This window comes from Nannobrachium achirus, assembly GCF_963921795.1.
Source record: "Nannobrachium achirus genome assembly, chromosome: 3".
NCBI lineage: Eukaryota > Metazoa > Chordata > Actinopteri > Myctophiformes > Myctophidae > Nannobrachium > Nannobrachium achirus.
Window position 1 is genome coordinate 44,443,480 of NC_137812.1, and position 14,545 is coordinate 44,458,024.

The 14,545-nt window shown below is 46.0% G+C and overlaps 1 protein-coding gene across 1 annotated transcript in view; it reads left to right on the forward strand.

Moving 5' to 3' along the window:
* Positions 1 to 485: 485 nt before the first annotated feature.
* pcdh7a (protocadherin 7a) overlaps positions 486 to 14,545 on the forward strand; it is a gene marked incomplete at both ends in the record, with an annotated part of 76,418 nt that continues 62,358 nt past the window's right edge. The window contains 2 exons of the mRNA XM_080722238.1: positions 486 to 1,921; positions 2,277 to 3,456. Of these exons, the coding sequence (XP_080578364.1) occupies positions 486 to 1,921; positions 2,277 to 3,456 (2,616 nt within the window). The remainder of the gene's footprint in view (positions 1,922 to 2,276; positions 3,457 to 14,545) is intronic.

The following is a 14,545-nucleotide window of genomic DNA, read 5'->3' on the forward strand; positions in this document are numbered from 1 at the left end:
AACGGGGATAATTCCCCGGAACGAGAAACAGTGAGAGTCAAGTGGATTAATCACAGTCGGGTGAATTACAGTAGTTTTCTTCTTTCTCCGCAGGGTGGATTTTTTTCCCCCTTCTTCATCCCATCCATCCTTGTATTGTGAACAGTGTGATGATGCCACGGGGGAATTACAACACACAACTTGAAACGGTTATTGAAAAGGAGGGAATAAATGAAGCAAACCATTCACTGAAGTAAAGTATCCAACAGTGTGAGCGAACAGTGCTCAGAAGAAGCAAGGCACGGAGAGAGAGCGAGAGAGAGAGAGAGAGACTGCAGAGAGCTGGGGGGTGAGGGAAAGAAGACCACGCTGTGAGGCTCACAAGGAACGGAGATTTACGGATGATACTACAACGAAAAGAGAGCAAAGAAATACAGCTGTAGAGAATAAAAGCCCCCCAGAGACAACAGTGGGAGAGAGAGAGAGAGGGAGAGGACGGCTGAGCCATGCGGAGGCTTGGTGCAGTGCACTCCTCCGCTGTGGCGGAGGCTCTCAGCCTCATGGTCGTGGTACTGCAGCTGCTGACTCAGCTGCCGACTGCCGACTCAGCTCTCCGGTACCGTGTGGCGGAGGAGGGACCACCTGACGTCAAGATAGGTAACGTGGCCGCCGACCTGGGCCTCACGGCAGGCACCGGCAACGGGGACGTCACCTTCGCCCTGGAGAGCGGCTCGGAGTTCTTCAAGATAGACAACGTGACGGGCGAGCTGACCACGGGGCCACGGCGGATTGACCGCGAGAAGCTCCCTCAATGTCAGATGATATTTGACGAGAACGAGTGCTTCCTGGACTTTGAGGTGTCGGTGATCGGGCCGCTCCAGAGCTGGGTGGACCTGTTTGAGGGCCGCGTGGTCATAACGGACATCAACGACAACACCCCGTCTTTCCCCTCCCCTGTGCTCCAGCTCTCGGTCGAGGAGAACAGGCCGATAGGGACCCTGTACCTTCTGCCCACGGCAACCGACCGCGACTTTGGACGTAACGGGATTGACAGGTACGAGCTGATTCAGGACGGCGGTGCTGGGTCAAGTTCAACGGCCAGGCGCACAGCGGGGGCCAGCCCAAGCGGCAGAGTGGAGGCAGTAGCGGCCGACCGAAGGAGTAGAACAGGTGAAAATGGAGGAGGAGGCGCACGGAGCAGCGTGTTTGAGCTGCAAGTTGCCGATACCCCGGACGGCGAGAAGCAACCGCAACTGATCGTGAAGGGCCCACTGGATCGCGAGCAGCGAGACTCATACGAGCTCGTCCTGCGGGTCAGAGATGGGGGGAACCCACCTCGCTCGTCCCAAGCCCTGCTCCGCGTTGCCATCACTGACGTGAACGACAACAGCCCGCGGTTCGAGAGGGCCGTGTATGAGGCCGAGATGGCCGAAAATGCTCCACCGGGAACACCTGTGCTGCAGGTGAGGGCGTCAGACCGCGACGTGGGCGTCAACGGACAGGTGGAGTACGTCTTTGGGGCCGCCACAGAGTCCGTCAGGCGTCTGCTGAGGTTGGACGAGGCCTCTGGGTGGCTGAGCGTCCTCCACCGGATTGACCGGGAAGAAGTGGCCCAGTTGAGATTCACGGTAACCGCCAGGGACAGGGGTCAGCCGCCGCGCACCGACCGAACCACCGTCGTCTTGGCTGTCCGAGACGAGAACGACAACGTCCCCGTCGTGGAGATCCGGAAAATCGGACGGATACCCGTTCGTGACGGGGCGGCCCTGGTGCCAGAAAATGTCCTGGTGGACACCCCAGTGGCCCTGGTTCAGGTGTCCGATCGAGACCAGGGGGAGAATGGGGCTGTCACGTGCACAGTGGTGGGAGACGTCCCATTCACACTGAAGCCAGCTGGAGAAACAGCTCTGCCGCCTCTGCCTGCGGACGAAGCCTTTGACAGGTATTGCCAAAATGCAGCACACAGCACCGCGCAACATCATGAATATAATTATTAAATGTATTCTCATATATTTTATCTTTCACCCTTTCTACCTATCAAGAGCCTGTGTGCTTGTATCTTACTGTAATATTGGAATTCACCATTATTTCAACCACTCTCAATACAGTAGATGTGACTGACTGAATGAATGGCTGGGGGATGGGATGGGGGGGGGGGGGGGGGGGGGTTAGCAAACTAGATGACCAACTATGATGAATCTATTTAATATGCAGATTAAAATGCATAATAATCTTTAAAATTCACCAAAATATGGAAGCAACTAACAATGAGTCTGTTTTCTTGTCTGTCTTCACAGAAACAAGAAAAAATACTTCTTGCACACCTCTGCCCTGCTCGACTATGAAGCCACCAAAGAGTACAGCGTTACCATTGTGGCAGTAGATTCCGGAAGCCCCAGCCTGTCCAGTAACAGTTCGCTGATGGTGCGAGTCGTGGACATCAACGACCATGCTCCGACCTTTGCCCAGAGTATGGTGGAGGTCCACTTCGCAGAGAACAACTCACCTGGCGAAAGGGTGGTGACTGTGGTCGCCACAGACGCAGACAGTGGCAAGAATGCAGAGATCGCCTACTCTTTGGATCCATCCGTTAACGGGGCGTTTTACATAGACACGGATAACGGAGATATCCGCGCTTCAGGCATTCTGGACCGTGAGCTGCGGGAGAGATATGAGTTCCGGGTCATCGCCAAAGACAAGGGCACCCCGTCTTTGCAGGGCTCGGCCACCGTCGTGGTGCAGGTGACGGACCGCAACGACAACGCTCCAAAGTTTGTCCAGGAAGTGTTCACCTTCTACGTCAAGGAGAACCTCCTGGCCAACAGTCCGGTCGGCATGGTGACCGTGACGGACGCAGACGAAGGAGACAACGCAGAGTTGAGTCTGTTCGTGGAGATGGACGGAGACGAGGAGAAGACGGCAGGGGGAGAGAAGGGCGAGGGGGAGAACGGCGAGAGAAACCAAGAGGAGGTGTTTTCCATAGAGAACAACACGGGCACCATCTTCTCCGCGGCCTCGTTTGACAGAGAAAGGCTCTCGTCCTACACCTTCCGCGTCCGCGCCGTGGACGGAGGGGAGCCTCGCAAAACGGCCACCGCGACCGTGTCCCTCTTTGTGACGGACGAGAACGACAACGCCCCCTCGGTCACCTCCCCCACCAACGAGTCCTACACCCTCCTCCCGCCAGCCAGCAGTGCCCGCACCATTGTCAGGACTGTTACAGCCACGGACTCGGACACGGGGCCCAACGCCGACCTCCGCTACGCCCTGGTAGGGGGCAACCCCTTCAGGCTGTTTGAGATTGGCCACAGCAACGGGGTGATCACCTTGGCGGAGCCTCTGGAGAGGCGCCACAGAGGGCTGCATCGCCTGGTGGTGCGGGTCAACGACAGTGGCGTGCCCTCGCTCTGCACCACTGCCCTCGTGCATGTCTTCATCAACGAGAGCTTGGCCAACGCCACGGTGGTGGATGTACAGGTAATATCCTTGAGTGTTATTCGCTTGTTGCTGTTTTTCTTTTTTGGTCAAAAGGACAGGTAATATGTGAGATAAACAGAGTGTAACGTCTTGGGGGACAGAGAGAGAGAGAGAGAGAGAGAGAGAGAGAGAGAGAGAGAGAGAGAGAGGCAGAGAGAAGAAAAAACTAAAGGCAGAGAGACTGAAACGCAGAGAACGAGAGAGATGAAGGCAGAGAGAGGGAGAGAGAAACAGAGAGAGAGAGAGGGAGAGAGAAACAGAGAGAGAAAGAGAGAGAGAGAGAGAGAGAGAGAGAGAGAGAGAGAGTGAAAGAGAGAGAGAGAGAGAGAGACAAAGTGGTAAGCCTAAATTAATGCCATTGTCATAGCCCACAGCTAAATCCAGAGTTATAAGTGGATCTACAAGGGTCCATTTTTACAGTCAGGATTCTGCAGTGTCCTCCCTGCGTTTAAATAACGACCACAATCCACAATGATAGCACATCAGAGTGGGGGACACACAGGTAATGGCTAATGATTATAGTTGTTTAAACTAAAGTGGTGGTGGTGGTGGTGGTGGGGGGGGGGGGGGGGGGGGGGTATTATTTTCCAATAGAATGAGATAATAACTGCAAGTCTGTGGGGTGTTGCAATTTCTTTCTCATTTTTACAGAGAAATAATTGTGTGCATTTGTCCCAGATAAAGAACTCAATTTCTCCTTTGAAGGCTGTTGGTGTTGCCAATTTATTTGTAGTTTCTTTCTAAGTGTATGTTTTTTTTCTGTGGCCAGCTTGCATTCATGTAATGGCCTTTTAGTCAAAAACAAAACCGTATTACTGAAGTGCTTCTTTTTATGATGCAGTTATTACGGAATTCAGAGCTCCTGAAGTGTGCCTGCGTGCGTGCGTGCGTGCATGTGTTTGTGTGAGAGAGAGAGACAGAGAGACAGAGAGGGGAGGGGGATGAAAGTGAGGACAGGGTGGGAGAGATGGTGCACCTGGCCCAGATCTGATCCTGGATGGTCAGTTGAAGCATGTAAATTTGAACACAGTTGCTTTCCAGGAACGTTTCCTTCTTCTTTTTCAGTTGCTCTCCAAGGACGGACTCAAAGACATTCCACATTATTTGAGGCAAATATCTCAAAACTGGCATGGGTGTCTGAGTGAAACTAAGCTGTGCGTGTGCGTGTGCGTGTGCGTGTGCGTGTGTGTGTGTGTGTGTGTGTGTGCGTGTGTGCATGCGTGCGTGCGTGTGTGTGATTCAATGCAGAACATCTATGGTTTCTGAACTTTACAGCAGAATCTGTATTCACGGTGAGGTGCAGTGGTGATTGACTGAATTAGTACACTTTGCTGTTGGAACCTGGTGATGAACTACACCAGTACATTTAGGAGGTTCTGCTGTTGGAAATCATCCTTCATGTTCTGAGTTACTAACAAATCGGACAAGCATGCTCCTCTATGAAATGTTTTCAAACAGTCATATTTTCCAGACAAGTAACAGCACTACTCTTTGCTCCCGTTTACAGACTTGCTTCTGTTGATCTAGCAGTTTTAGAGTCTAAAGCAAGGGTCTTCAACAGGGGGTCCGGGACCCCGAGGGGGTCCTCAGAGTTACTACAGGGGGTCCTCAAAATCTTTGTGTGATAGAAACTTTTTTATTTTAACCACTTGAACCCTAGTGTCCTCCTTATTCTGAAAGCTTTTGGCAAAGCACTTTGGTGTAGAGGGGGAAAAGAGCCGACTAATTACAGAGTGAAAGGTCAGGTCAGTATTGACGGTTCAAGTGGTTAAATATCTGAATACACTAATTGACATGAATCCAGAATACACTGATGATTGTGCTGTCAAACAATTAAACTATATGGAATCTATGAAAAGGTTGTGGGGGGGTCCCTGCTTCATCTCTCTCTCAACTAAGGGGTCCTTGGCCTGAAAACGTTGAAGATCTAAAGATCTTGGTCTATAGAAATATCAGCTCTGTGGCCTTGTGGTCAGAATGTTTGCTGTGATAGTCATAGTTTGTGGGTTGAATAGCCATCTGATTCATGGATAGCTTGCATCATCAAATTGCCCCTGAGGAGAGGCCTGCGGCAGCCCTTGTAACTAGAGATAAAGGTTAACACCCTACTGTTTGTAGACACTTCAGAGGGAGATCAATCTCAAGATTTGATGAATCTCTCAAGGTGTTCAAAAACAATTTGTTGGCGTTCTGAAGTATCATGACATTATTAAGCACTGCTGTATGTTGGGGTATGCAGCAGTGCACTCCAATTTACAGGTTCACTTGGTTTCATTTTACGCTCTCAAGAGTTAAATTATTGTTAAACACCTGCATTACTACACAGTCTACACAATTACAGAATGTAGAAGAATTGTTATTTTGATTGAGCTGTTATCTCTCCTATGGCACCTCAATATAGCATAGAATTGTGGATACAATCCTGTCCAATGATCAGAAAATATTCTACGTTTTGGGTCTGAGAGGCTACATCTCATCAAATGGTGGTCCGTGGCTCAAATGTCTAATGAATAATGGACCTTGACATGAAAAAGGTTGAAAACCACTGACTTAACCATATATACTTCATTGAAAGGGGCACCACAGGGCCCAATACTTGGCCCCCTTCTTTTTTTCCCTTCATCTACACCAAATCTCTTTGCCAAAGATTGCAGACTCTACAAGTCTAGTCTGTAAGCTTACAACGCAACGCATTGAGCTTTTCCCTGGGGCACCCTATAGGCCTAGGGAAGCTCCAGTTGAATGTGGTTAAGGGTTTTGATGTAGGCTTATATCAGTTTGAGGGAGCATCATTGCCGCAACTTGTCTTTTAACATTGTTGAAAACAATCCTACATAAGTCGCTTTTATACAAAGATCCCACAACAGTGGTGTAAATCAGATCCGACTTGAGTGCCAGCTTTGCTTTTTCGCAGAGTACCAAACAAAGCTGCCCTCGTTGTGTGATATCACATCGTGTTCCATTGTTGAATCGGAGGTGACGTGGAACACAACAGCATCAGCGTCTCGTGTTACATTAGGCTGTTTTAGATGACAGCAGTTGTCGGTAGATTAAATACATTTACAGTTTTGCTTACGCATTTATTTATTTAACAAAATAACAACACAAAATGGACTGACAACATTCAGCCTGCAGTCACGGTAAACTCCAGTACTGAAGCATTTTCTCTCGCCGAGTGACATGAAATCCTGTTTTTACAAATAAGAGCATGCAAGAGTTGTGTAACCCATTCAGGTTTTGTCAAAATGATCACTTGAAAGTCAAAAACCCACTTGATGTCATTTCAATCTCTCTGACTTTATCTTGTTCCCTCAAGCTCTCTCTCTCTCTCTCTCTCTCTCTCTCTATCTCTCTCTCTCTCTCTCTCTCTCTCTCCTCTCTCTCTCTCTCTCTCAAATGACAGTTGTCAGTAGACTTTATACATTTATAAGAAGAAACTCAGACTACACATTTATTTATTGTTCATTTAGACTAGGCCTATTCATTTAGGGCAGGGGTGCCCACACTACTTTTAAAATGACCACCTCAACATGATCTAACCACCCAAAAAAAGTTTTACCTGATGGAGCTTTGGAATAGCGGCACTGGCGTTACTGTAAGACAAATGCACTTTGAATGGGAAATGATGGGGGGAAAAGTCTTCATCCCATTCTGTATGGAAGTTGTAGGTTCTGGTTCTTTTTAATGCTACTGACTCTTGAAAACAAAATCATTGCATTGGAGAGTTTGCCTACTTCAGAAGCCACGAAGGGACTGACAGGCCCTTCTTGATGTCAATCAATCAAGTCACCTTAATTCAAGTGACAGATGTCAAAAAGAGGTGTTTTGTGATTTTTGTTTATAAATATTTCTTCTATAATTCTAATAATTTCTTTTAAGGGAATGTCACATGTTCTACGGGCACAGCCTTGGTGATCTACTGGTAGATCAAGATCTACCTTTTGGGCACCCCTGATTTAGGGAAAAGTATTGAGCCTATATCTGTTATGGTTGCCATTGTAAGGTCAGGAGGATTGACTTGCATGTTGCCCGTTTCTCAACAACAAACAAGCAAAGGCATACATTAGTGAGCATACTCGAGAGATGTGCATGTTGATGTGTAACATTTCAATGGCGTTTGTTCAAGTAATCTGATCAGGAATACAATGGAGTTGAAATTGAAGAGAGTGGCAGACAGTTATGTGGACCTTACAGTAGATGTCACACCTCTGTCCCTCTCTGTCGGCTGCGCTCTTACACAGTGAGTCTGCTCTGTGACCGTACCTCCGCTGACAGCTCAATGGCAGAACAACACACTTGAACCGCCATTAATAAACTTGACCTTTCACTCTGTACATTGTACTGTATGCTTTTTCCCCTCTACACCAAAGCTCTTTGACTGCGAGGCGTTGTGAGCTTGTAGTTCGGCTATTTTTGGCTAAAGTTCTCAGAATATGGATGGACGCTAGGGTTCAAGTGGTTAGTATAAAAAAGGAGAAAAAAGTTTCTATCACTCAAAGATTTGGAGGACCTCCCTGTAGAAACAGGGGGTCCTGGACCCCCTGTTGAAGACCTCTGTCCTAATATCCCCCATGGTTCTTGGCCTCCCTACTTTTTCCCCAACACACAAAATCTCTTTGCGGTAAATAGCAGATCTACAAACTCACAATGCAACGCTGTGAGCTTGTAGATCCGCTATTGTCGCTGAATGCTTGCTTACTAGGACATTCATTCTCTGAATAGGGACGCTCGGGTGGTTATGGCTGAACACCTGGTTATAGCCACGGAACAATGACCCCTTGCAGGTGGAATTAACTACAGCCTACCTAAATGACTCGGGCCATTGAATGGAACAATGGGGTATAATGTGTCCACACAGTCCCTGTATAAAAGCCCCTGTAGATTACAACATGGGTAGTTTAGTTTGATTGAAGAAAAGCAACTTGGAGGAGTAATTGAGTAGAAGACATGGAGGAGAGAATACCTCTCCATCTCATAATGAAGTCAGACTGAGTGGTGGATGGGTGCCAGATGTAATTAGGGAATGAAAACGACTGCCGCTGCTGCAGCGCCGCGGCCGAATCTCACTACTGTCTTTCTATTTCCAACCAGGGGCGTCACAAGGAGGGAGGAGTGGGACTGAGTTACTAGGGCCCAAGGAGGTGGAGGGGCCTGGAATTGTTTTATACTTTAGCTATTGAAAAACAGCAGATATACAAACTCTACGAGCACGTAGATCTTTTTGAAAAGTCTTGAAAATGTGTGCAAATCTTGGAATATAAAAGTGAACATTTGTAACTGAAATTTTGCTTCTGGGGGGTCCCTGGAACTAAATATTTTGAGATGGAGTTCCGTGGACAAATACATATCATTTTGGGGGTCCTTCACATGAAAAAGTTTGAGCACCACTGACCTAGAAACATAGGTTTAAAAAAAAAAACTGGAATATTTAAAGACTTTTTTTTTAAATAGCAGATCTACAAGCTTGCAGTGACACAATGTGAGGTGGTATATCTGCTATTTTTCAATAGTTAAAGTACCCAGGGCCCGGAATTTGCCTGCTGGCAAAACCACATGTTGGCTAATTAGTACATGGTGCTGCAGAGTTGGAGCGGGAAAGTTTAGTTTGTTTCTTTTGGACGTGATCTTTATTTTTTGGAAGACTCTGTGCGCTCCAGTAGGCTTGGTTGATCAAAACTACAGCAAAATACTCTTCTACACGTAGACTGCTAGCAATTACTTAAATGTTATTTATATTTTCACATTCTTATGCATTTCTTTGAAGAAAACCGAACAATGGGTTGCAACTCTGCAGGTAAACAGCGCAGCAAGAAAAACGAAAGAAAAAGAGAGAATATCTCCTTTGTCTTGCTTTAAATAGCCTATATTAAGCCACAATCCACAAATAAAACCTGATTTATTCTAAGCCGAGGTCAGTAGCATGGCCAGGGGAAAAGCTCTTGTCTCAGCCATAGTGCGGGTATCTTCAGTGACATGCAGATAACACAATCCTTGGAGAGTAGAACAGATAGATGGCGATGTTAAGCTCCGCCAGAACAAAGCTCATGCAGCAGAGTGGAAGATTCCACTGGGAGTTGGGGATGCGACAGAGAAACGCACTCGAACGGAATGGGTGAGGTGGCTGCTCCTCTGTCCTGTTGAACGTTTAATCGGCCCGTGCATGTGCACACACACACACACACACGTGGGCGCACGTGCACACACACAGTGGTGGAAAAAAGTACTCAATTTTTTTTACTTGAGTAAAAGTACTGCAATGTAGAAGTACTGCGTTAGGGTGCCCTCACACCAAAATACCTATGAGAGTGGAATCCGCGTTCCGCCAATGCATTTCAATGAGAAGGGAGCATTTTTTGCAGATCCTCTACTGGCATGAAACCGCTTCACTCTCATTGAAATGCATTGGCGGAACGCGGATTCCACTCTCATAGGTACTTTGGTGTGAGGGCACCCTTACAAGTAAAAGTCCAGAATTCAAAATGTACTTGAGTAAAAGTACAAAAGTGTTGGCATCAAAATGTACTTCAAGTATCAAAAGTAAAAGTACCAAATGTTTTTCAAAATAGCTGATCGACAAGCTCACAACGCATCGCATCGCGACGTGTTGTGACTTGTGAGCTTGTAGATCGGCTTTTTTCAAATAGCCTAGGTATAAAATAGGGCTAAAGTGGTTAATGTATGTTTTGAACATTATAATGTATAACTGCAAAGTAAGTAGTAACTAAAGTTTTCAAATATATGTAGTGGAGTAAAAGTACAATATTTAGATCCGAGATGTAGTGGAGTAGAAGTAAAAGTATTGGAAATTGGCAATACTCAGTTAAGTACAAATGCCTCAAAATTGTACTTAAGTACGGTATTTAAGTAAATGTACTTAGTTACTTTACACCACTGCACACACACACGCACACACTCACACAAACACACTTCGGTCATGCACTGCTGTCTTCCATCAACCATACAGTGACACATCCATGCAAACCCTGGTCTGCCTTGTAAAATATACACTCAAACCGCACGCGCGCGCGGGCACCATGCACACACACGAACACACTCGGCTTATACATATGGCATAGGGCTCTATATCTCTTTCCAGCTACTCGTGTGCACACCCGAAACACAGGCAGTGCAGGGATGCGCTAAGCCAGAGAGATGCCCAGCAGAATGAGAATGGGATGGAATACTGCAGGCTGCAGCAGAACAATGGGGCAGATGAGAGCAGAGAGAGAGAGAGAGAGAGAGGGGCCCTGTGCAGTGGGAACAACAAGAAGAATGGAATCAGACCAACATGAATGGAGATCGCTCACTAAAACAATGAGACTGAACCCGCAGATAGATTGTGATGAAACAATGAAATATAATACAGTCCCGTTCTTAGCTCGGGGTGTGCGTGTGTAAACAGTATGTGTGTGTGTGTGTGTGTGTGTGGGGGGGGGGGGGGGTTTGAGTAAGAGTGACTAATGTGTCTGCATATGCGGAGCCTAATGTACTTCAGATAATGTAATAAGCTAAGTAGAACAGTGAAGTTCAGGCACGTGCACACACAGACATCAAAGGGGGCTTGAGCCCCTGCCCTTTTATCTGTCTGTGAAATCGGCCCTTTCCAGACCATAAATGCAGTTTTTACTATGGTGAAAGAAATTGCAAATGCCCTCTTTCCATGCCATACCTGAAGGCAGCATTCAAGAGAATTGCCTTGTCCAAACTCTCCTTAACTTGAATGCAGCGTCTTATGTTGAAAGAATTGCCCTCTCTATGTAGAAATCCATGCCATTACGCCAAATCTCCAGTATTGATTTGGTTATGCTTAGTTCAGTGTGGTTTCACACATGTTGGCTGACGCGTTGTGACGCGTTGTGGCTTGGAGGTCTGCTATTTTCGGTGCTTCCACCAAAAGGCCCTTTCGGAAATTCCAGCCCCTGCCTCTCTAACATTCTCTGCACGTCCCTGGTGAAGTTGCATGTGCCACACTCCCCCAGCAGTGCCAGAAGTGCAGACAGTAGTTAGTCATTATTTAATGATTGGAAACTATAAAACATTTTCTACAGGTCGACCTGCCCTCCCGCCTCTCTCTCTCTTTCTCAAACTTAATGCCTGCCATTCATAAGATAGTGGATAATTGTAACGGCATGACATTTTCCAGCCTTGACAGTCTAAAAGAAAATGTCTCGGGGCTTTTGGGACAAGGTGTCAGGCTTGCAGAATGAGCTGTTTCCACTAACAGACAGCACACTGAGTACGTGGGCATGCATCTGTCGTTCCCTACCGGTATATGTGCAGTGTATGTGTGCATGCGTTCATGCGTTCATGCGTTCATGTGTGCCTGTGTGTGTGTGTGCGTGTGTGTGCGCGTACGTGTGTGTGAGTGTGTGCGAGTATGCATGACTGCGTGCGTGTGCATGCGTGTGTCACGGTGTGTGTGTGTGTGTGTGTGTGTGTGTGTGTGTGTGTGTGTGTGTGTGTGTGTGTGTGTGTGTGTGCGTGCGTGTGTGTGTGTGTGTGTGCGCGTGCGTGCGTGCGTGCATGTATGTGTGTGTGTGTAGTACACATAATGACTGTGCTAGAATAGCTGCATTCTATTGATTAGCTATATTCTGATGCATGACCCTATTTCATATTACCAGCAGGGCTCTCCAGGCCAAAGCTCCAGTGCCCCATTGTCAGGCCACCACAACCAGTAATAGGTCTGTTACGGCTCCAGCATAACCCACTTTCTTATAATGAACTTTTAATGGCGCAGTGTTAGAGTGTCTATAGTGTGTGTGCGTGTGTGGCCCCTTTTCGTACAGCAAAGACCCTTTGTAGTTTGACCCCATTAGCTTGGGCCCAAACACATAACGACCTATCAGTGCCTTAACCCTGTTAGAGCTATTGATCAAGATCACGTAGATTTGCCTTTGTCCACAGTCAAATCTTCAGTACTAATTTAACTCCATACAGATTTGTACGCTTTCGGTTACAAATGGATGAAACAACACTGAGGGTTGTATTGTATAACAAAAAACAGAATGGGTTTTTCTGAATTCAAATAATTAAAACCTCAGAGGAGAAACACATCTTGGCAGGAAAACGCTTCTTTCAATTCTTTCACGGTCCAACTTACATAGTCCATTAACATTCAATGTACTAACTGCCTCATATCACCTACTATTCTCAGTTGAAATATTGAATGGTGATCGCAAATCCTTCTGCAAATCCACTCCCACGCAATCATTGTCAATGGGATATATTGTTCATTGAAGAGACTGTGGATGTGTGTATTCTATGGCGTGATGCCACTGTCTGCCTGTGGTTTGAGGGCGCTACCATTATTTATGACATTATTCATCGGTAGCAACGTTGATGCGTTTGCAAGTTTGACAAACAGCAGCCGCTTGGAACCACTGATCTTTGACATAGTATGATGTATGACTCCAAATTTGGGCAAGGATTCAGCATTATCAGAGCCCCGTTGACTTCCATTATGAAATTAATGTTAAATATTTCAAGTATAAAACATACGTGAAAATTAGTGGAGGATTAGTGGCCTATTGCAGCATACATGCAAAGTTTGGCGCTGATCAGCCCAGCAGTTTGCAGGATGGACTCAGAGACACACAGACAGACACACAGACCCTCTCATAGATGGCTAGCCTCCTGCAGAGCCACTCTATAATCATTTCAGAATATTGCTGACACATCAGCATCAGGAACACCTCATGGTAGGGCTGTCACGATATGACATTTTAATTGTCACATGACGATTAATTGTCACTCAAATAATTGGCGATTAACGATTTAATTGTGTTTTTGTCGTTGATAATTACATTTCTGTTTGGCTTTTAGGCTTTGAAGTTGCATATGGTAGATATGACACATAACCTAAATATACAAAGAAATTACTGACATATTTGACAACTTACTACTTAAAAAATAACTTTGATAGTGGAAATAGCCGATCTACAAGCTCACAACGCGTCGCGATGCGACGCGTTGTGAGCTTGTAGATCTGCTATTTCCACTATTTCGGAAATTTTTCAACATTCACGATTATGACGATTATGACAAAATAATTGCGATAATGTCAAATAATCACGATTAGACGATTATGTAATAATTGTGACAGCCCTACCTCATGGAACCATATTATCACCCAGAGCAGGGCAATTAACCGAAATTATATTAAAAAAAAAATCTTCTTATAAATCAACTAATCGACATCCACAATTTTGAAAAGATTTTCTTTTAAATAATAGACTAAATCAATTTGTATTTGTATTTAGAGCTGTATTATTAGGCGCTCAACGTTTTTGCAAGTGTGGCCACAGTTTCGCCTATTGGACTTTCATGCCAACTCCATACGTCACGCTATTAATTTATAAATATTGACAACATCACATGAATGCAGTCCCATGGAGGACCCCGGCCAAGTCCCCCACGGACCCCCTCAGTAGAAAGGGGTTATATAATATCCATTCCAAGTTGTTTTAGCCTTTGCTCGTGAGGTTGAACTGTATAAATTAACTTCTTATTCTCGTGCAGTGGATCCATCAGTGAGGTTTTCGCTTGCCAAAATAAACTGATCTACAAGTTGTCACGCTCTGACATCACTGTGATGCCAGGGGAACCAAATCCCTTTTATGCCCATATATGGAGATATGGAGATCCCAGTGATGCCAGGGGAACCAAATCCCTTTTATACCCATATATGGAGATCCCTGATGTCATCAATATTAAGCCCATATCTGTGAATGCCAATATAATAATCACTGTGATGTCAGGGGAACCAAATCCCTTTTATTGCCATATATGGAGATCCCTGTGATGCCAGGGGAACCAAATCCCTTTGGACAGATTGCTAAGACATGGCGCGACCTCACCCTTTAGGGCGAGGTCGCTTTTCGCCCTTACTGATAGCCTAACTCAGGGGTCGGCAACCATTTTTATTTTCTTGATAGTGTGCCAAATCAACGTTAAGTAAAACATTTACATCAAGATAAAATCTTTACCACAGATTTTGATCTCACAACCTATATATTTTTTTTCTTCTTCTTCTGAAATATTTTCTTTCATTAAACTCACCTATCTCCCAGACTCCCTCCCCAGAGTT